Source organism: Lethenteron reissneri, chromosome 61 (assembly GCF_015708825.2).
Source record: "Lethenteron reissneri isolate LAM-NWPU_2019-01 chromosome 61, ASM1570882v1, whole genome shotgun sequence".
Lineage (NCBI taxonomy): Eukaryota > Metazoa > Chordata > Hyperoartia > Petromyzontiformes > Petromyzontidae > Lethenteron > Lethenteron reissneri.
This window is the reverse complement of record NC_083839.1, coordinates 9,042,873-9,065,903: the sequence shown is the minus strand read 5'-3', so window position 1 is coordinate 9,065,903 and position 23,031 is coordinate 9,042,873. Positions and strand designations below refer to the sequence as shown.

General features: G+C 50.8%; 1 protein-coding gene across 5 annotated transcripts in view; it reads left to right on the top strand.

The window, feature by feature from the left end:
* Window positions 1-22,718, top strand: part of LOC133358295 (receptor-interacting serine/threonine-protein kinase 1-like) — an 83,446-nt gene extending 60,728 nt beyond the window's left edge. For 2 of the 5 annotated variants that reach the window (XM_061576540.1, XM_061576535.1), the window contains 4 exons: window positions 2,099-2,197; window positions 15,705-15,797; window positions 19,975-20,067; window positions 21,388-22,718. In XM_061576540.1, the coding sequence (XP_061432524.1) occupies window positions 2,099-2,197; window positions 15,705-15,797; window positions 19,975-20,067; window positions 21,388-21,494 (392 nt within the window). In that variant the 3' untranslated portion in view covers window positions 21,495-22,718. The remainder of the gene's footprint in view (window positions 1-2,098; window positions 2,198-15,704; window positions 15,798-19,974; window positions 20,068-21,387) is intronic. The other 3 variants (XM_061576536.1, XM_061576539.1, XM_061576538.1) reach the window with 3 other exon arrangements.
* Window positions 22,719-23,031: the final 313 nt, after the last annotated feature.

Sequence of the window (23,031 nt, the reverse complement as noted above, 5' to 3'; positions counted from 1 at the left end):
AAAACTTAACTCGATAACGAAATGCAACGTACTGCTGTGGTGGTGCTGAGCAGCAATAGCGGTTGTGGCTGCGCTGCTGCACGTGGCTGCCTAAAGCCCAGCAGCAGCAGCAGCAGCGAGGTGTTGGCGGATCCCCAAAATGTTACAAGAACTCCCTTCACCATGGGGCCCCTTCACCATGGGGCGTCCAAGAAAAGCCATACACCTATCTGGCCAGGTGTATGGTGGTACAGCAGCAAGGTAGATTCCACCGCCATCGCACGCACGGGTTGTCTCCGGGTACTTCCGTTCTTTTCCCACATATAAACGCTCATTATCCACGATAAAGGTATTGTTGGGTTAGATCGCGTAATTATAAATGTGTCGTTAAAACCGCCAGTACCTGACACACCCATTTGGTAAGGTTTGTCACGTTAACAAAACGTGCCAATTCGTTACTAGTTCAGCGGTTGTGTGTTGCAGAGTAAATCCGCTACAACATTTACAATTCGAGTACCGTGACGTTTCGTCGGTAATTACAGCCAGCATCATCAGGTGACAGCCAGAGTTGTGGAGAAATCCTCCTCCTGTTTCGGTCTTAAATTGAGGAGGGGTAAGTGTGATGTCGTCACTTGTGAGCCAATCAGGTGCAAAGACCAGAGGGAGGGAGGGGTTAATGCATTCATATAAATTACAATGGATATCTATTATTGGTTGGGTTATTCACAGGAAATAAAAATAGATAATGTACATGCATAATGTGCATCCCCAATACACATACACTATGCATGCACACCATGCATGCACATCCTGCGATTTTTGGGTGAAAAAATAGCAATTCCTGTTATTGGTATCGCTCGTTAATTAGCCGATAACACCCTTAATATATATGGACGTAAAGAATATATTAACTCCACCGGTTCTGTCCGTATGGGATCGAGCGTTGGCCCCCCTGCACTCGTGGGTTTATTCCACATGCTCTGGTTTTCTCCCCCATGTAAAACTACTAATTCATTGGCTGACAACACCTTAACATCTCACTACGGTTGCTAAGATATGTTAACTACCCACGCCCGGTAAACAGGAGGTCGTGGGTTCGATCCCGATACCTGACAACTGTTGTAAAGATGGAGTTTGCGTGTCTCTCCCTATGGTCGCGTGAATTTTCCTCCGGGTCCTCCAGTTTTTCCCTCCACATTTAGAAACAACGTGTGTCTAGAGTATGTGGCTGTTATACATTCCCACGTGATGATGATAAGTCACACCATTGAGCTATAATTTGTGATGGCCAGGTAGCTTTTGAAAAATAACTATACAGCTCAGTGGGCCTTACCTGGTAAAATTAAAATAAATAAATAAAGCACTCATCATGTTTGTCTGTCGCTCAATATCTACCCATTGCTAACTGTTCATATGCCAATTTAAAAAAAGTTCATCTGGAAATAGTTTTTTTGTTTTCCCCTCGCCCCATGGTGTACAGTGCAGCCTACAACTATTATCCACGAAACGTCACCTATGATTTTATCTTAAGGCCACAGAGTGTTTTATATATATATACAAAACCAATTGTTTAGTTTAAAATAGTTTAGACTTTAGAAAAGTGAGTGGGCTCCCGGGCAAGATGCGTCCTTGCTGGGAGGGACGACAGCCATTGGTCGAGATGAATGACGGGGAGGGGCACCCCAACAGAGGCATCGCGAGAGCGCAGCTACCTTGGAGACGGAGCGTGATAAAGCGAGTGCACGTGCGAGCGAATGCGAGTGAGTGCTTGCGTGCGGGCGTGAGTGGGGAGTGGTGGCACGGTGGACTAGCGCGCCGCGCTACTGACTCAGCGAGCCGAGTTTGATTCCTGATCACAACCAATTACCTTAACCGTTCCTGGGTCTCCCCTAGGACGACTCGGCCTCAAGTAAGCATCTGGTGCGGTTTGCAAACATCGTCACTCGGGAGACAAAGGCGGCTTGCCTGGTACTGGCCACCGACCCACCTCGTGTGCTAACCTTCATAGATGCTGCTCATGAACAGCACTCGCCTCGACAGTCTGTGAAGGCTATCCGGGGGGGGGGATCTTTGTGTGTTTTGTAACCGTGCTCTCTGGTGTCTGTTTCTCGTTGAGCAGCGACGAATCACCCCGAAAAATGTTACAAAGTGATCCATAACTTCAGCTCCACCTCCAGCTCCAATCAGCTCAGCCCCTCCAAGTCAGGTAATGATATTGGTGAGTGTTTTGGTTGATCATTGTATGTGTAGTGCTCAACTTTACGCAGACATTTTCTTCTTTTTGCGTCGTCACTTTTTATTACAAAACTCTTCACATTCCACAACTGAGACTTCAGCACATTCTCCGCTCGCTCGCCGTGCTCCGCTGGCCTCACTCGCTCCGTTCCCTCCCTCTCTCTCTCTGTCTCTCTCTCCCCGACTCTCTTCTTTGCTTCGCCTGTCTTCGCTTCGACTGTCTCGCTCTCTCTCGGCTTCTCCGTCTCACTCCGACTGTCTCTCTCCCTCTCGTCTCCGTCTCACTCCAACTGTCGCTCTCTCTCGGCTTCTCCATCTCACCCCAACTGTCTCTCTCCCTCTCGTCTCCATCTCACTCTAACTGTCACTCTCTCTCGGCTTCTCCGTCTCACTCAGACTGTCTCTCGCTCTCGTCTCCGTCTCACTCCAACTCTCGCTCTTTCTCGACTTCTCCGTCTCACTCAGACTATCTCTCTCCCTCTCTCGTATCTTCTCTGTTCCTGTTCCACTGCTAGCTTATCCTATCTCTCATATCTTCTTCTTCTCCGACTCCACTGCTAACCTATTTTTCTTCTTCTTCTCCCCCACTGTCTCCGTCCAGCTCCCAGCAACAACTCCTCGTCTATCTCTTGCACTCCCGTATTTATCCCCGTTCTCATTAATTACCCATTAATTAACCGGCGTTCCCACCGACGTCCCGCGCCCACGGCGCCCGTCGCCACCTGCTTCCATCTCCAGACTTGCTGGCGCCACCTTGTCCCTGACAACAACAACCGGCCAATCACTGCCCTGCATCCCATAACCACCTAACGAGCCGTCTCTCTCCGGCCATTATCCTTCAGCAACACCTGCTTGCCCTGATGCGACCCCACTGTTCATCAACCCATACGTGTTTCCAATTTCCCCTCTTGGCGCGTGTTAATCCACTACATCACCCCCCCCCCCCCCCCCCCCCCTGTGATAAAGAATTAGCCATCCCGGCTACGCACAAGCAACCGAACGCGCGACCAGTGGACGGGTGAATCTTCAATGGAAAGTCCTTCCTCGAGAGCAGGTTTCAGCAGCTGGTCCATCACCCCTGAATGGGTAGACAGGGGGCAAGTGTGGGGAACGTTCCCTCGTCGACACGGGGCTGCGTTCCGCCCTCGATGCGTGCCCACTCTCGTGACAGCGATCAGCAGCTTGCGTGATCGCATTCCGCTCCCATGTGCCCCGGGGCGGCTCCCGAGGTTGCGGCTGGCCAACCGGCACATTGCCAGAGAGCCTGCCAGAAAGCCTCTCCTGAGTCAATAGCGGCGATCTTGCAGGCACACCGGGGGCAGACTGCTGAGGTGCGTTCACATGCAGCCGTACCACAGGTTCGTTGGACACATCCAATACAGGCCGTTCCGGGATGGGAGATGACGCATCATATGGAGGCACAAATTTCTTAAGATGCGATGGGTGAACATGCCATAGGCGCCGGCTGCAGCAAATTCATACACTCTGGTCCCGACGAATTTCCACAATCTCAACGGGACCCTGCCAGGGTCGATGGAACTTTGGAGATGTGCCCACTGGCACCATAGGGCAGTGCAGCCGAGCCCTGTCCCCCACACGCCAGGGCTCTTGCGGAGACTGTGTGCGTGCAGGCGTTCATTGGCAGCCTGTTGTCTCGCAGTGTTACCCAACGAGACCTCTCTAGCCTCCTTCAGACGGTCTAATGCCACCTGCATGGGGGCAGGTACCACCGTCGACTTCCCCCGCACTCACACGCCCAACCTGACCAGGGCTGGGGCCTCTGGTTTCCAACCGTACATTAAATAGAATGGCGACTACCCCGTTGAGGTGTGCGGGGCCAACCTGTAAGCGGCTAGGGCCGCCGGAACGTATAGGTCCCAATCATTCTGCGCTGAATTAACCTGTTGGCACAACATAGACGTTAGCATCCTATGTAGGCGCTCGACCATCCTGTCGGTTTGCTGGTGGTGCGGGGACGTCCCAATCTCTTTTGTTCCCAGTGAGTCACACACTTCCTTAAGTAGACGGGAGGAAAAATGTTTGCCCTGATTGGTGAGCAGGTGCTCTGGGGCGCCTTTATCAAGGACGTATCCCTGCAGGAAAGCCTCGGCGATCGACCCCGCAGATTGGTCCACCAGTGGCCATGCCATAGGCCACTGAGTGAGGTACTCGACTCCTACTAGTAAATATTTGTGACCCCGCGGGGTGACGGGGAATGGGCCCAAAATATTCAGGGCAACAATTTCGTTAACATGGGAGACTTGTATCGATTGTAACGGTACCCGATATGGTTGCGCAGGTGCCTTCCACCGCGTGCACTCGTGGTAGGACTTAATGAATACCTGAACGTCGTTTTGCATGCCCAGCCAATAAAAATATTTGCACAAGGTCAGCGCGGTTTTCTTCTCCCCCAAATGCATCAGCTTCTCGTGCGTGTCACGAATGAGCTTGCCCCTCAAACACAATGGAATAACGATACAGAATTTTTGCAGTACGACATCCCACCGCACGAGGAGATCGTCGACAAGTCGAAGGAAGGGGCGATCCTCCGACCCTCTAGAGCGGGAGGCCCGAAGCCTCATTCTGGACAAGGAGGAATCGTCCACCTGTAGGCGCGTCCAACGAGCCAGTGACAACCCCAGTAAGCCGGACCCCTCGGCAGGTACCGCATCAGCTCGGACTGAATCGGCTGCGGCGGCCATAGCTGGAACGCCCTGCAGTGGTGGACCGCAATGCAACGAACCCTCAGTAAAACTGCATGAGCCTGACAGCTGAGGCAATCACGATAAAGCATCCGCGTTGACATGACGCGTCCCCTTCTTGTGCTGGACCGTAAAGGAGTATCCCTGCAGGATTTCGAGCCAACGGGCCATCTGGCCCGAGAGCTGGTCAACCCGCAAGGAGTATAGCAGCACCGCATAGTCAGTGCGGACCAAGAAATCCCTGCCTTACAAGTACGGTCGGTACAGCTGAACGAAGTGTACAATGGCCAACAGCTCCCTGCATGTCACACAATATTTCTGCTCTGCCGGGGACAACATGCGGCTGCCGTACGCCACAACCCTTTCAACCCCGTCGATATTTTGCGACAAGACAGCGCCTATGCCAGTGTCACTGGCGTCTGTGTCGAGAATAAACATCTTGGTGAAATCCGGATATCCGAGCGGCGGCGCATCTGATAAAGCGTCCCAAAGCGTCTCAAATGAATGCTGTTGCTTGTCACCCTAGAGGAACTTCTTACCATTGGCGGTCAATGTATGCAGTGACCTCGCAATTGTGGCAAAATCTTTGACAAATCGGTGGTACTACGATGCAAAACCCACGAAGCTACGCACCTCCGACACCATTTTCGGCACTGGCCACGTACGTACACTGCTCGTTTTGTCCAGATCAGTGGCGACTCCTGATGCGCTAATAACGTGGCCCAAATATTTAACAGACGTCCTTAGCAAATGGCACTTTTGGGGCTTAAATTTCAAATTGGCGTCCTGCACCCGTCAAACACAGCACGCAATCGCTGCAAATGCCCGTCAAAATCTTTACTGAAAACAATGACGTCGTCAAGATATATCAAACACGACTCCCACTGCAATCCAGACAATACGAGTTCCATTAGCCGCTGGAAGGTGGCCGGCATGGAGTGTAGCCCAATCGGGAGCACATTAAAATGGAACAATCCCTATGGTGGACGGAAAGCAGTTTTCAGCTTAGATTCTTCGTCCAGGGGCAATTGCCAAAAGCCCATCAAGAGGTCGAGGGTCGAGAAATATTTCCCGCCGGACAGGGCGTCCAATGAGTTATCAATGCGCGTAAGCGGGCACGCATCTGCAACCGAAATTTTATTGAGTTTGCAATACCATCATTGGAACCTCATGTGCCAGTAGAAAATATGATAATTGGTGTTTTACCCTTTTATCTAGCAACAAAACTGACATCTTTTTTACAAGGAGTCATGTTTGCATAGACCACAATACCTGCAGTCGTAATGCAAACAAAAAACATAACTCTGATAATGTATGCACTGTCCTTGAAGTTGATTGCTCCACACCCGAGACAGCTTTCCTTAGAGCCTAGTCTCACATGGTGTTGGACCAAATGACGCCAAAAGGCACACAACTCAAAGACAATGCACCATCAGAGTGTAATATCGTTCACGACTCTTGACACCGGAGTTGGAGGCACACGGGTTTATTTGACACAGCACGTTCGTGGCATACAGCACTGGAGGGGGTATCGGCCCCCTCACCTGACTAGCTAAGGATACACGTCCTAGCTACTCCTAGCCTGCCTCTTAGTCCTCCACTAATGGGCTAGGGGAGGCTATCTGGCCCGACACTGGTAAGTCGGGCCCGGTATCCGGAGTCCCAGACCAGCTCTTACAAGAGCACCGGCTCTGGCTTTCGGGACCACGCCGCTGGCTCAGTCCTGTTCGGCCCTGATAAGGACATCGAACTAGGGGAGTCCAGGGCTCTATCTAAGACGTCTTCAGTCTTCTCTGGTTAGCTTTTAACATAACTCCCGAGCCCTTTGATACATCCCCTTTTATACCCAACCCCTCCCTGAGGGGTGGGGCCCCGGGGGATCATAACGTTCGAACCAGCCCCCCCCAGGGTGCCTGGCTCGGACGTCGTAGAGGGCACCTCCCCGTGCACTTACGTAGCCCCGCCCACTGTGTTTGTTTGCCATAGGCTGCCATGCATAACGGGCTCTCTCTCTAACACCCCTACATCACCCCCCCCCCCGCATAGCTTGCAGCCATCCCGGCTGCCAACATACAAAAAAAAATGACAATAAAAGTGCATTTACCCCCTGACCGCGCGTGTGCCTCACTATTTTTCAACAATAACAAAAACAGCAACAAGAACACAACAAAATGCAACAGCAAGAAGAGAAAACAACCCGACGCACCCCCCCTGAATAAATACGAATTCCGTAAAAAAAAAACAGCCTATATACAATTTGCAGGGAACCCACCACACACACAACACCAGGTGAACCCAACGTATGTACATTCAATGGGCAGGGAAGACACCACCCACACAACACCTGGTGAACCCAACGTATGTACATTCAATGGGCAGGGAACACACCACCCACACAACACACAATGAACACAACCTATGTACACATCTTCCGGCCTCACAACAGTCTGCGCATTTTTGCGCGCGTCCTTGCAGCGGGCCCATCACACGGGGTAACCCCGGGTGGCGGACCGTCAGGTGGCAATTGTCCGTCCCGGAGTGAGTCCTCATCCGACGCCGCGCGACCTTTGGTATCCCCAGGAGGGGTGGTCGGGCGTGAGCCCGTCAGTCCTGATGCACCTGGAGGTGGCACGGCCGGCAAGGCATTAGGTGAGGGCTACGGAGACGGACCCAGTGAGTCGGTCGACCCCCCACATGTTTGGCCACGCATATGTGAAGTGGGTTTGTGTACCGCAACGAAGGGTTTTAATCTAGAGGGGTGCACGAACCACCGCCGCTTCCCCCATTTGATGCGCACGCACTGTGGTCGCAAAACCTCGACCACCTCCACAGGGCCCCGCCACGGCCGCACCAGCTTAGAGGAGGTTGCCAGTGGCACCTGGGGACAGTGCAGCCATGCCTTGTCCCCCGGCTTCCACTGTATCATGTGCGCCCGACCCAGTCTGAGGCGCTCATTCGCCTTTTGACGGAGGTCCGAGTTTAGCATTGCAGCATCCCGCGCCTCTGTTAATTTGGCCAGATTAAATTTTACATGGTCAGCCAATTTAGTTTTTCCTTGCGGCTCGGGGATCTGCAGCTGGGCGCGAACAGGCGGGTCGGGTTCGCGACCGTACATGAGGTAAAAGGGGGAAAATCCCGTAGCTGCATGGGGTGCCATCCGGTATGCCGCCAAGACCCCTTGAATTTGCAGGTCCCAATCGGTCTCGGGTGTGGAGTCCGAGACCTGCTGTGACAACATTGACGTGATGGTGCGATGCAGGCGCTCGACCATCCCGTCAGTTTGCGGGTGATACGGGGAGGTACGAATTTTCTTCGTGCCCAGGAGCTCACAGACTTGTTTGAGTAGTTTACCGGAAAAATTTCTGCCCTGGTCGGTTAGCAGCCGCTCCGGAGCACCTTTGTCCAGGACGTATCCCTGAACAAAGGCCTCCACGATGGCTGCTGCCGACTGGTTGGCAAGGGGCCAGGCCATAGGCCAGCGTGTAAAATACTCCACACCATTATTATATTATTTTATTTTATTATGTTTTATTTTTATTATTTTATTACTTCCCTTCTACGTGACTTTACCGAAAGAACCAAGAAGATACTCCACACCAGTCAACAAATATCTATTGCCCCTGGGGGTGGCGGGGAATGGGCCCAAAATATCCAGCGCGACAAGCTCGTTTATTCTGGACACTTTGATCGATTGCAAGGGTGGGTTAGACTCCCGTGCCGGCGGTTTTCGTTGCGCACACCGAGGGCATGATCCCAATAAATCTCCAACATCCATCGTCGTCGCCAGCGCTCCCGCGCTGTTACAACTGCGGCATCCGGGGCCATGTCGCCTCGGGGTGCCACTCTCCTCGACAGCGCGGGACGACACCTCAACGGGACGACGGCCCTCGTCACAAGCTCCACCATCATAACCCGGCAAGTCGCGGCACCCCTCATGTTTGGCCCACGCACACGCCCGTCACGCACTCAAACACCGCAACGAATGGGGGGCCGATATCGCGCACCATCGCACCATCACGCACCACTCTGGGTACTCATATCGAACCCGGCCAGTGGTCCGTGTTGGCCGATCGTGTGGTAGCCGCATCGTCGGGGTCGTCTGCCGTTGTGGGGCACATCGACGGGGTTGAGGTGCGCATCCTGGTCGATACGGGAGCATCGGCGACCATTATTTCGGAGTTAATTTACAATATTCTCCCTGTCCAGAGCCGTCCTTTGACGCCTGTTAACGTGCCATTCTATGCTGCTAACGGGCTCTCTCTCTAACACCCCTACAAGAGTATGAGAGCTCGGGGTAAGCATTTACACCATTGGAACCTCATTTGCCAATAGAAAAACACCATGTGAGACTAGGCTCGTGCCCCATATTGACAATCTGTATGAACGGGTCGCAATTTGCCGGCACCATTGTAGCCCCGACTAAGGAGGGTGTCCATGACACAGCGTTCGAAGGTGTTAGCAATATTCCCTCCAGCAGGTTTTCCAAAGGCAGGCCCTTTCTCAAGCGCAACGGCACGAGCATCTGCGTTGCAGGCGGAACGCACACCGTGCGACTAACCACAGCCTGCACCACGGCGTTTGCTGCTGTGAATTTAGACGGAGTTCTCAAAAATTTAAGACATTTCTCAGACGGCAATTCCAAACATATCTTCTCTATGGAGATTTTGAGCGGTATTCTCTACAAAAAATCTGTGCCTAACAAACACGGTACAGCCAGGGCAGTGGAAACCAAAATGTATCCTGTCACGCACACCTCTCCGATCTGAATTGTTGCGAGCATGCGGCCCAAAATTCCCAGGCTACCCCCATTTGCCGCTATACATGGCCCATCAACTGGTTCCAAGGCCTGGGGCGAGGTTGGCAATGAGTCGCCGAAGCCCCTGTATCGACAATGACCCTGACCTCCACCCCTTGAACAAGCGCCATCACATCTGACGAACCCGGCGCGGCACCCAAAACACGATGTACTAACACGCCCAATACAACATTGCTGCGCAATCCACACAAATGAGTGGTTACAAGGTGAGGCGGCACGGATGGGTGATGTGGAGGAAATGGCCGTGAATTGAATGTATCGCGACTTGCCTGTGGACCTCGGAACGAGGGAAATCCGCGGTTGTAGTCGCCCGGCGCCCTTGAAAAAGCGCCCTTGCATCACCAGCAGTCACGGGCGAAATGTCCTCGCCGCCCGCACTCGTAGCACGCCCGCGGCGCGCCACCTCCGTACATCTCGGAGCGATGGGACAAGCTCGCGAGCGGCAATCTGGCTGCTGCTGCAAGTGACCCCTGCTCCTCTAGCTCCGCCGGGCACCCAGCCGCACCGGCGCACACCACCAGAGGCTGCGCCACCGCCACCATCGGTTCATCGCGGAGATCCAGGTTGGTTTGGATGTTCCTGGCTATCTGCAAAGACGACATGTCGTCGTCGCTGTTGCTGGGAAGCGAAAGGACGACCCGCAGCTCCTTCGCCATCAGCAGCAGCTTCTCTTGGGTCAAGAGCAGCTTGGTCCATTGCCGAGTAAGCCGTCTGGCTGAGGGCCAACAGTGCGCTGTGGTAAGGGTGGGGAGACTCCGTGTCTACCCACTTCCTTAACTAAAATTTTCGCTTGGCAACTGACCGTGGCTCGTATATGTCCTGCATTGTCGCGAATACCTTCGCCAGCGATGAGCGGTCATTACTAGGGATGCCATAGAATGCCGCTAGCGCGTCTTCGTCCAGGGCCATTGGCAGGGTCTGTAGTGTGTCGCTCTTCGCCCAGTCGAGCGATTGATACGCTGCTCGGAAGTGCCGTGTGAATGCCGTCTAGTCGCCAACTTTTGCCTCGAAGCACTCCACATGTAGCCGGCGCAGTGAACCCGGGGGTGGCGACCCCGGCGCCTCAGCGGCGTCCGGCTACGTTCGAGGCGTGGTGCGAGTGGTGGCCGCGTCATCGGCCACCACCGGTGGCGCAGGAGCGGGTGGGGACTGGCCCGACACCGTCGGCGACGCTCGTTTTGTCACTGTGAAGCGGTCGAATGCCGCCGCAAGCGTCGCCAGCTTGGCCTCTCACTGGGCCATGACGGCCCTCCATTCTTGAGCCGGGCTCGGGGTCTCGGCATCGCCTGGTTCGCCCTCCTGCCCCAGAGGCACCCGATCGTCCAGGTCCGCCGGGGGAGCAGCAACCTCTTGCCCCGACAGGGGCACCACGTCCGCATCGCTGCTGTTGTCCGAGTCTTCCGGCACGTTTCTTCGTTTATCCGATTTCTTCGACACAAAAGGTAGTCCTCAGCTTTACGCAGACAACTTCTTTTTCCGTCGTCACTTTTTATTACAAAACTCTTCACATTCCACAACCGAGACATCAGCGCGTTCTCTGCTCGCTCGCCGTGCTCCGCTGGCCTCGCTCGCTCCGTTCCCTCCCTCTCTCTCTCCATCTCTCTCTCCCCGACTCTCGTCTCTGCTTCGCCTGTCTCCGCTTCGACTGTCTTGCTCTCTCTCGGTTTCTCCGTCTCACTCCAACTGTCACTCTCTCTCGGCTTCTCCATCTCACTACGACTGTCTCTCTCCCTCTCTCTGTATCTTCTCTGTTCCTGTTCCGCTGCTAGCCTATCCTATATCTCATATCTTCTTCTCTGTCTGCACTGCTAACCTATTCTTCTTCTTCTCCCCGACTGTCTCCATCCAGCTCCCAGCAACAACTCCTCGGCTCTCTCTCGCACTCCCGTTTTTATCCCTGTCCTCATTAATTACCAATTAATTAACCGGCGTCCCCACCGATGCCCCGCGCCCGCAGACCCCGCAGCTACCTGCTCCCATCCCCACCTTGTCCCTGACAACAACAACCAGCCAATCACTGCCCTGCATCCCATTACCACCTAACGAGCTGTCTCTCTCCAGCCGTTGTGCCCCAGCAACTCCTGCTTGCCCTGATGCGACCCCAGTGTCCATAACCGACACGCCTTTCCAATTTACAGTCTTGGCGAGCGTTAATCCACTACATATGTGTAACGGGTTCCGGAGACACTTGTAGATGTAACTTCTTTATTACAATACAACACCCCAACAGTACTCCAACTCTCCAACAGTCCTGATACTCTGTTACAGCCTAGATACACAGCCTAGCTACACAGCCTAGATACACTACTCTGGCTACGCTCCGGAACTCGCCCTCACAAGGTCGTAGAGTCGGGAGTTCCAGAGTCCCAGCGCTGGCTCTCACAGCATCCCAGGGTCTTCAGATGGCTGGTCGTGGGTCTTGGGTCTTGAGTTACAACTGGGCCCTGATCGTCCAGGGAGCTCTCCTTTTATGCCTGGTCCAACGAGAGGTGGGGCCGTGTGCGCCACCAGACATCCCACAGAGCACACACAGCCTCCTCCCCCCCCGTTGGCGGCGCCCAGAGGCTTAAGCGTCTGGACCCCCTGGGAACCCAACGCCTGGCGCCCAGAGGCTTAAGCATCTGGACCCCCAGGGAACCCAGCGCCTGGTGCCCAGAGGCTTAAGCGTCTGGACCCGCCCGGGAACCCAGAGCCCCCAGCAGCCCCTCCCTTCTTATGTCACTACATATGCAATACAAATGTCTCTTTATTTATACTAGTCGTACCATTGGTATTATGCTTATTTGTCCAGGAAAGCCTGATTCTTTTTCAGGAGGATCCTGCCATGTGTTTTTTCTTGCAGTAGGAGGCAATGTTTATGCAGTGTCTGGTCAGAGTGAAGTGTCATTCGAGCACCACAAGTAGCACAAGCTTAAGCGATGCTCACACAACGAGTGGCATTGGTGGCCAGGAGATGTTACCTACCTCGCCTGGTAAACAGGAGATTGCGGGTTCGATTGCGGGTTCGATTGCGACCCTGACGTCTGCTGTGTATTTGGAGTTTGCATGTTTTCTTTCTCTCCCTGTAGTCGCGTGCATTTTTTCCGTGAGTCCTCCGGTTTTTCCCTCTACACGTAGAATCAACGTCACGCGTTTAGAGTATTTGGCTGCTATTCATTTTCCACGATACACCATTTCGTTGAGCTATCATTTGTGACCAGGTCGCTTCTGAGAAAGAACTATATAGCTCAATGGGCCTTACCTCATAAGATAAAAAATAGTTTGTAGATTTTTTTGTGAATGCTCACTGGAGTTACCTATTGGCTGATTGGCCAATTAGAATATTTGTTTGATTAAATAATCATGCTACTCTTGATGTATGAAAGATTTGTTCTTAATTAGAATCATTATCATTCTACCATTGATTTATTGAAATGTGTTTGTCATCATCATCATCATCGGTGTCACCATCGCTATTGATGCCCCGTGCCGCCCCCCCCCCCCCCGGGCCCCCGTGGTGGTGGTAAAGCACTGCACCCTCCAACAAGGCTCGCAGTCAAACGGGTGCACTGGGCACTAGAAAACCGAGCAAAATGTTTAGGAACCCAAATCGGCTCGAGCATAAATTCAGATCCTAATGAACATAATAAGCCTGGCTTGGTTGGGAAATTCGGACTGTGGTCTCCGATGTGTAAGTAGGCCGAATGGACTCATTTTGTCGTGCCATTTCGTACTTTTGTTTACTCTTTTATGATTTTGCTTGGTAGTAGTAGGATTTTTATTTACTTTGTACCCGTGTGTGTGTGTGCGTTGGGCTTCTTTCGCATCGTACTTAGCCAACCACGTTCATGGGATTTGGTCCTCGTATATAATGAATGTGCAGCATTGTGGGATGCTGTTGGGATGAATGACGCCATATACATTGAAAGTATTATTTTGAATGAATCTCTCCAAGCTCTCTCTTGTATGCAGCTGCCACCTGTAGTCTCGCCACGTCTATACATCTCTTGCATGTATCTCGCTCTCGTTTCACTCCAACCTCCATCTTGTTTGTATCTCCCTTCTCTCGTCTCACTGCACCATCTCCATTGCCAACGGCTCTCTCATTCCACCATGAATCCCTCCTTGTCTGGAACTCTCTGACTCATGGTATCACCACATATCTCATCTCACTGCGTCTCCATCTCGTCGACATCTTTTACGTCATCTCACCAGGAGTCTATCTTCACATATCGAACACTTTCATCGCCAATACGGAGAGGCGGGTAAGTGTTCCAGCCATATTATTCTACCTCATTATTCTTCACTAATTTTCAGAGGAAGAGGGACACTTTGCCAATTAGACATCATCAGTGCTACAGATTTGAAACCATTGGGGGTTTGGGAGCAGCACAATGATGATGGCAGGTGTTTTCACTCTGTGTATTGTCGAGGGTCTTACGTCAGGGGCCGCACTAAAAGCCACCAGGAGCCGCCAGTGGCCCTCAGGCCTTGCTAAGATGAACACTGGTCTACCTTCTCCACCACGCACAGCTCCCTTCATCCACAGCTCTCTCTCTCTCTCCATATCACTGCTCTTAACCCCACATTCCCCTCTCCCATTCCCTCCTCCTCCCCTCATCCCTGTCTCCTCATCTCCAGCTACAAATTCCTCTTCTTCACACCTCAGACCGTGTCTCCTCTACTCCAGCTACAAATTCCCATTCTTCACACCTCAGACCGTGTCTCATCTCCAGCCACCAATCCAATTGCGTCACACCACACGGTTACTCCCGGTCGAGTAGGTGCAGGGATTGACATCAGCATGTAGGGGGTGGTTAATGCCGATGTTATGGGGACTGTTTTGGAAGACCGTTACAAAGGGTGCCACGGTGGTGAGATGTTAAATACCTCGCCTGGTATACAGGAGGTCGTTGTGTTGATCCCGACCCTGATGCCTTCTGTATATTTGGAGGTTTGCGTGTCTCTTTCTCCCCGTGGTCGCATGGATTTTTCTCTGAGTTCTCCGGTTTTTCCCTCCACATTTAGAAACAACGTATGTCTAGAGTATGTGGCTGCTATATATCCCCACGTGATGATGATGATAAGTCACTCCATTGAGCTATAATTTGTGGTGGCCAGGTAGCTTCTGAAAAAGAAACAATACAGCTCAGTGAGCCTTACCTGGTAAAATTAAACAAATACATAAAGCACTCTTCGTTGTTTTGTCTGTCGCTCAACATCTACCCATTGCTAACTGTTCATATGGCAATTTAAGAAAGTTCATGTGAAAATAGTGTTTTGTTTTTCCCTCGCCCCATGGTGTACAGTGCAGTCTACAACTAGTATCCACTCAATATCTCTCTGGCATCTCTATAAGCTATGAACGGCCATTGCCCGAAACGTCGCCTATTATTTTATCTTAAGGCCACAGAGTGTTTTATATATCTACAAAAACAATTGTTTAGTTTAAAAGAGTTTAGATTTTAGAAAAGCGAGTGGGCCCCCGGGCAAGATGCGTCCTTGCTGGGAGGGACAACAGCCATTGGCCGAGATGAATGACGGGAGGGGCACCCCAACGGAGGCATCGCGAGAGCGCCGCTACCTTGGAGACGGAGCGCGAGTAAGCGAGTACACGTGCGAGGGCATGCGAGTGAGTGATTGCGTGCGGGCGTGAGTGGGGAGTGGTGCCACGGTGGACTAGCGCGCCGCGCGACGAACTCAGCGAGCCGAGTTTGATTCCTGATCACAGCCAATTATCTGAACCGTTCCTGGGTCTCCCCTAGGACGACTCGGCCTCAAGTGAGCATCTGGTGCGGTGTGCAAACATCGTCACTCGGGAGACAAAGGCGGCTGGGCGTGGTACTGGCCAACGACCCACCTTCGTGTGCTAACCTTCATAGATGCTGCTCATGAACAGCACTTGCCCCGACAGTCTGTGAAGGCTATCCGGGGGGGGGGGTCTTTGTGTGGTTTATAACCGTGCTCTCTGGTGTCTGTTTCTCGTTGAGCAGCGACGAATCACCCCGAAAGAAATTACCAAGTGGTCCATAAATACACCTCCAGCTCCAATAAGCTCAGCCCCTCCAAGTCAGCTAATGATATTGGTGAGTGTTTTGGTTGATCATTGTATGCAATGCAAATGTCTCTTAATTTTTATTAGTCGTACCATTGGTATTGTGCTTATTTGTCCAGGAAAGCCTGATTCTTTTTCAGGAGGATCCTGCCATGTGTTTGTTCTTGCAGTAGGAGGCAATGTTGATGTAGTGTCTGGTCAGAGTGAAGTGTAACTCGAGCACCACAAGTAGCACAAGCTTAAGAGATGCTCACACAACGAGTGGCATTGGTGGCTAAGAGATGTTAACTACCTCGCCTTGTAAACAGGAGATTGCGGGTTCGATTGCGGGTTCGATTGCGACCCTGACGTCTGCTGTGTATTTGGAGTTTGCATGTTTTCTCTCTCTCTCTCCGTAGTCGCGTGTATCTTTTTCCGTGAGTCCTCCGGTTTTTCCCTCCACACTTAGAATCAACGTCACGCGTTTAGAGTATTTGTCTGCTATTCATTTGGTGTAGTTCCACGATACACCATGTCGTTGAGCCATCATTTGTGACCCGATCGCTTCTGAGAAAGAGCTATATAGCTCAATGGGCCTTACCTCATAAAATAAAATAAATAGTTTGTAGTTTCTTTGTGAATGCTCGCTGGAGATTCCTATTGGCTGATTGGCCAATTAGAATATCTTTTTTTATTTAAATAATGCTACTCTTGATGTATGAAAGATTTGTTCTTAATTAGAATCATTATCATTCTACCATTGATTTATTGAAATGTGTTTGTCATCATCATCATCGGTGTCGCCATCGCTATTGATGCCCCCCTTGGGAGATGTTGATCAGCTATTCCGGAGCCTCGGGCGTATTCTTGTGATCCCCCTGCCCCTCCCCCCGGCCGCCCCCCCCCCCCGTGCCCCCCCCGGGCCTCCCGTGGTGGTGGTAAGACAACACTGCACCCTCCACCGATGCTCGCAGTCATACGGGTGCATTGGCACTAGAAAACCGAGCAAAATGTTTAGAAACCCCAATTGGTTCGAGCATAAATTCAGATCCTAATGAACATAACAGGCCAAGTTGGGAACATGGGACTGTGGTCTCCGATGTGTAAGGAGGCCGAATGGACTAATTTCTTTGTCGCGCTAACTTTTTAAGTTGTTCTGTGCTAACTTTTGTTCTGGTGCCATTCCGTAGATTTGTTTACTCATTTATGATTTTGCTTGGTAGTAGCAGGATTGTTATTTACTTTGTACCCGTGTGTTGGGCTTCTTTCGCATCGTACTTAGCCAACCACGTTCATGGGATTTGGTCCTCGTAAATAATGAATGTGCAACATTGTGGGATACTGTCGGCATGAATGACGCCATATACATTGAAAGTATTATTTTGAATGAATCTCTCCAAGCTCTCTCTTGTATGCAGCAGCCACCTGTAGTCTCGCCACGTCTATACATCTCTTGCATGTATCTCGCTCTCGTTTCATTCCAACCTCCATCTTGTTTGTATCTCCCTTCTCTCGTCTCGCTGCACCATCTCGATTGCCAACCGCTCTCTCATTTCACCATGAATCCCTCCTTGTCTGGAACTCTCTGATCATGGTATCACCACATATCTCATCTCACTGCGTCTCCATCTCGTCGACATCTTTTACGTCATCTCACCAGGAGTTTATCTTCACACTAGCATAAGTACCCGGCGTTGCCCGGGTGAAAAATATATTTCTTAATAACCTTACATATATACACAGATGGGCTGCTACCCCTGCCCCCCCCCCCCCCCAGCCACGATCTCCTCGGCCGCTGTGCAGTAATATGTACGGCCTATAGTGTGGTGGGGTGTCGAGGCCTAGTACCGTGCAGAGCCTCCGGCCTCGCCTAAATTGCCCACCCGGCTGAGGCTGGGTACGGGTGCCATTCCCCCCCCCCCCCCCCCCGCGCTACAATAATACTGTCTAATCGCTATAATTTCATTATCTACCGACCCTATAATAGTAATTGCACACATTGGGGTGGGGGGAAGTGAAGAGGACGTGAAACTTTGATGAATTTACCTCAGAGTCGCGTGGTGGGTGTCGAGGCCTAGTACCGTGCAGAGCCTCCGGCCTCGCCTAGATTGCCCACCCGGCTGAGGCTGGGTACTGGGTCCGGTACCCCCCCCCCCCCCCGCGCTACAATAATACTGTCTAATCGCTATAATTTTATTATCTACCGACCCTATAATAGTAATTGCACACATTGTGGTGGGGGGGGGGGGAATGAAGAGGACGGGAAACTTTGATGAATTTACCTCAGAGTCGCGTGTTAATGCGTGTGCATATTTTTAACGGGAATTAAAAATGGCGTCCACCCCGCAGCGAATGCGTCGCTACCCGTAGCCAGGGGCAACCGCCGTCCAATGAAACTGCGTATGGTCCGGCCACACAGACACACACACAGACAGACCGACAGACAGACAGACAGATTTGCGATTTTATATATATAGATATCGAACACTCTCATCGCCAATACGGAGAGGCGGGTAAGGGTTTCAGCCATATTATTTTACCTCATTGTTCTTCACTAATTTTCAGAGAAAGAGGGACACTTTGCCAATTAGACATCATCAGTGCTACAGATTTGAAACCATTGGGGGTTCGAGAGCAGCACGATGATGATGGGAGGTGTTTTCACTCTGTGTATTGTCGAGGGTCTTACGTCAGGGGCCGCACTAAAAGCCACCAGGAGCCGCCAGTGGCCCTCAGGCCTTGCTAAGATGAACACTGGTCTACCTTCACCACGCACAGCTCCCTTCATCCACAGCTCTCTCTCTCTCTCCATATCACTGCTCTTAACCCCACATTCCCCTCTCCCATTCTCTCCTCCTCCCCTCATCCCTGTCTCCTCATCTCCAGCTACACATTCCTCTTCTTCACGCCTCAGACCGTGTCTCCACATCTCCAGCTACAAATTCCCATTCTTCACACCTCAGACCGTGTCTCATCTCCAGCCACCAATCCAATTGCGTCACACCACATGGTTACTCCCGGTCGAGTAGGTGCAGGGATTGACATCAGCATGTAGGGGGTGGTTAATGCTGATGTTATGGGGACTGTTATGGAAGACCGTTACAAAGGGTACCACGGTGATGAGATGTTAAAAACCTCGCCTGTTATACAAGAGGTCGTTGTTTTGATCCCGACCCTGATGCCTTCTGTATATTTGGAGTTTGCGTGTCTCTTTCTCCCCGTGGTCGCATGGATTTTTCTCTGAGTTCTCCGGTTTTTCCCTCCACATTTAGAAACAACGTATGTCTAGAGTATGTGGCTGCTATACATTCCCACGTGATGATGATGATAAGTCACTCCATTGAGCTATAATTTGTGATGGCCAGGTAGCTTCTGAAAAAGAAACAATACAGCTCAGTGGGCCTTACCTGGTAAAATTAAACAAATACATAAAGCACTCTTCGTTGTTTTGTCTGTCGCTCAATATCTACCCATTGCTAACTGTTCATATGGCAATTTAAGAAAGTTCATCTGGAAATAGTGTTTTGTTTTCCCCTCGCCCCATGGTGTACAGTGCAGTCTACAACTAGTATCCACTCAATATCTCTCTGGCATCTCTATAAGCTATGAACGGCCATTGCCCGAAACGTCACCTATTATTTTATCTTAAGGCCACAGAGTGGTTTATATATATACATCTACAAAAACAATTGTTTAGTTTAAAAGAGTTTAGACTTTAGAAAAGCGAGTGGGCCCTCGGGCAGGATGCGTCCTTGATGGGAGGGACGACAGCCATTGGCCGAGATGAATGACGGGGAAGGGCACCTCAACGGAGGCATCGCGAGAGCGCCGCTACCTTGGATACGGAGCGCGAGTAAGCGAGTACACGTGCGAGGGAATGCAAGTGAGTGATTGCGTGCGGGCGTGAGTGGGAAGTGGTGGCACGGCGGACTAGCGCGCCGCGCTACGAACTCAGCGAGCCAAGTTTGATTCCTGATCACAACCAATTATCTGAACCGTTCCTGGGTCTCCCCGAGGACGACTCGGTCTCAAGTGAGCATCTGGTGCGGTGTGCAACATCATCACTTGGGAGACAAAGGCGGTTGGGCGTGGTACTAGCCACCGACCCACCTTCATAGATGCTGCTCATGAACAGCACTTGCCCCGAGAGTCTGTGAAGGCTATCCGGGGGGGGGGATTTTTGTGTGGTTTGTGATCGTGCTCTCTGGTGTCTGTTTCTCGTTGAGCAGCGACGAATCACCCCGAAAGAAATTACCAAGTGGTCCATAAATACACCTCCAGCTCCAATCAGCACAGCCCCTCCATGTCAGCTATTGAGTTTGGTGAGTGTTTTGGTTGATCATTGTATGCAATGCCAATGTCTCTTTACTTTTTATTAGTCGTACCATTGGTATTATGCTTATTTGTCCAGGAAAGCCTGATTCTTTTTCAGGAGGATTCTGGCATTGTGTTTTTTTCTTGCAGTAGAAGGTAATGCTAATGTTGTGTCTGGTCAGAGTGAAGTGTAACTCGAGCACCACAAGTAGCACAATGTTAAGCGATGCTCACACGAGTGGCATTGGTGGCTAGGAGATGTTACCTCCCTTGCCTGGTAAACAGGAGATTGCGGGTTTGATTGCGACCCTTACGTCTGCTGTCTATTTGGAGTTTGCATGTTTTCTCTCTCTCTCTCCCTGTAGTCGCGTGTACTTTTTCCCGTGAGTCCTCCGGTTTTTCCCTCCACGCTTAGAATCAACGTCATGCGTTTAGAGTATTTGGCTGCTATTCATTTCCCATGATACACCATTTCGTTAAGCTATCATTTGTGACCAGGTCGCTTCTGAGAAAGAGCAATATAGCTCAATGGGCCTCATCTCATAAAATAAAATAAATAGTTTCAAGTTTATACATCATTAGACAACCTTTGCCAGTACCAAAATATAATAATAGGGTTTTTCCCCTTTTTTTCTGTCAACAAAACTGAAACCTTGTTTTACAAGGAATCATGTGTGCATTAACCACAATACTTGTGGTCAAAATGCAAACAAAAAACACACTCTGATAATATATGCATTGTCCTTGAAACTGATTGGTCCACACCAGATACGGCTTTCTTTTGAGCCTTGTCTCAATTGGTGCTAGACCAGAGGACACCAAAAGGCGCCTATAGGGGGTGGTTAATGCCGGTGTTATGGACACTGTTATGGAAGACCGTTACAAAGGGTGGCGAGATGTTAAATACCTCGCCTGGTATACAGGAGATCGTTGGTTTGATCCTGACCCTGATGCCTTCTATATATTTGTAGTTTGCGTGTCTCTTTCTCCCCGTGGTCGCATGGATTTTTCTCTGAGTCATCCGGTTGTTCCCTCCACATTTAGAATCAACGTGCGTTCAGCGTTTCTGGCTGGTATCAATTTCGACTTCGTTGGGCTATCATTCGTGATCGCCAGGTCACTTCTGAAAAAGAGCTATATAGTAGCCTTACCCTAGTAAAATAAAAAATAGTTTAGTTTTATAGTTTTAATCAGTTCTGTTCAGGGACTCCAATGGGCCAGGATCAATAACCTCCATCTCCCCTGCTGGTGAGTACTCGTCCCCCTGTGTGAATGCAGAGCGCTTGAGACCAACGGCGGTGCCCTACCCGTTTTTTTGTCGCTCACAGACAAAATCACGTCCAACTTGACAAGCCTGGTCCCCCGCGGCGTGCCCTCCCAAGCAGGGCGTGTGTCTCCCGTGCCCTCTCGACTCGGTCCCTTTTGGGGACCCTAAAGGGATCTGAGGAAAGACGAAGACCACGCCGGAGACAGCTTACACCACAAGTCTTCGACCGGCGTGGGGCAACAACACCCACGCCTCATGCCACACCAACCCGCATTTTGTTTTTGGATGTTTAGACCACGTGGTGGTATTTTTATGCCAAAGTTATTGTCATTAACCCCTCCATCACCCGACTGGGGCACCGCGGTGGCGAGATGTTAATTACCTTGCCTGGTATACAGGAAGTTGTAGGTTTGATCCTGACCTGAATACCTGTCTTTTTAGAGTTTGTGTCTCTCTCCCAGTCGTCGTGTGGATTTTTCTCTGGGTCTTCTGGTTTTTGCCCCCTCCACATTTAGAATCAACATGCATTTTGATTATTTGGCTGCTGTAAATTTCCACGTTATAAGCCACTTCATTAAGCTATAAATTGTGGTCAGGTCCTTTCTTAAAGAGAGCTATGTAACTCAGTGGACTTTACCTGGTAAAATAAAACATAGTTTGGAAGTTTTTTTAATGGTTTAGATTACACGTGGCCCATGCATCTGTAATGACAGGGTGACATCTGTTGACCAGGAGGGGTAATCACGAGTATGGGTGCGTTATATAATAACCAACTAGAAGGGGGGCGTGTCTGGGTTAAAGGTAAAATGCGGGGTCAGTCGGGAAGCTCCGGGAACCTGCTCGAAGGTTCTAGAAGGGGGCATGGCCGGAGGCGGGGCCTGGTCACGCCAGGAAGTATATGAACCTTATGGCAGGACCTCGGGGTCCCATAAGCCCCCGGCTATCGCGTAAATATATTATTACGTAAACAAAAATGTTGCTCTTTTTCACCAATGGGTTTGAAGGATGGTGGCAAGTGTTGTCTTGTTAATCTATGCCTATAAAATTGAAAACTGCTTACCTGCAGTACCTTTATTTAATATAAATGCTAATAGAATACGACGTTGCGATTGCAACACAAGCAACACAAGCAACCGTCATCAGGTACGAATGAATGAGAAAACAGACATAGCAAACTTAGAAATATAATGCAATACAACTCAGAGAGTCAGCTAACACAACAGTCAACATCCTACCTGGTTGATTAACGTTCTTCCAAAGAATGCTAAATTTGAGAGAAAGACAAAACACAGACACGGAGACACAGACAGACACACAAGTAGAGAGAACACACAGACACAGAGAGGGACACACACAGGAAGACAACACCTCTGTGTCGTGGCCTTAAATAGAGAGAGGGGGTGGGGCAGAAGGGGGGGGGGTAGAAAACAATGAGAGAGTTGTGTGGAATTCCTGCCTATAACGGGCGGAGGAGTCACAATAGACTTACAAACAAGTACGGAGAAAGCAAGTTTAGTAAAATTAGGAAGTGTAATGCAATGCAACCCAGAGAGTCGGTTAACACACAGTTAACGCATAGCCTGGTTGATTACGTTATTTCAAAGATTGCTAAATTAGAAGTTAAGTGTCAAACAAACACGGCAAATCCTCCCCGTAGAGGTGGTTCAAACTAATAGGATTGTCATCGATTGATCCTGGCTGCAGA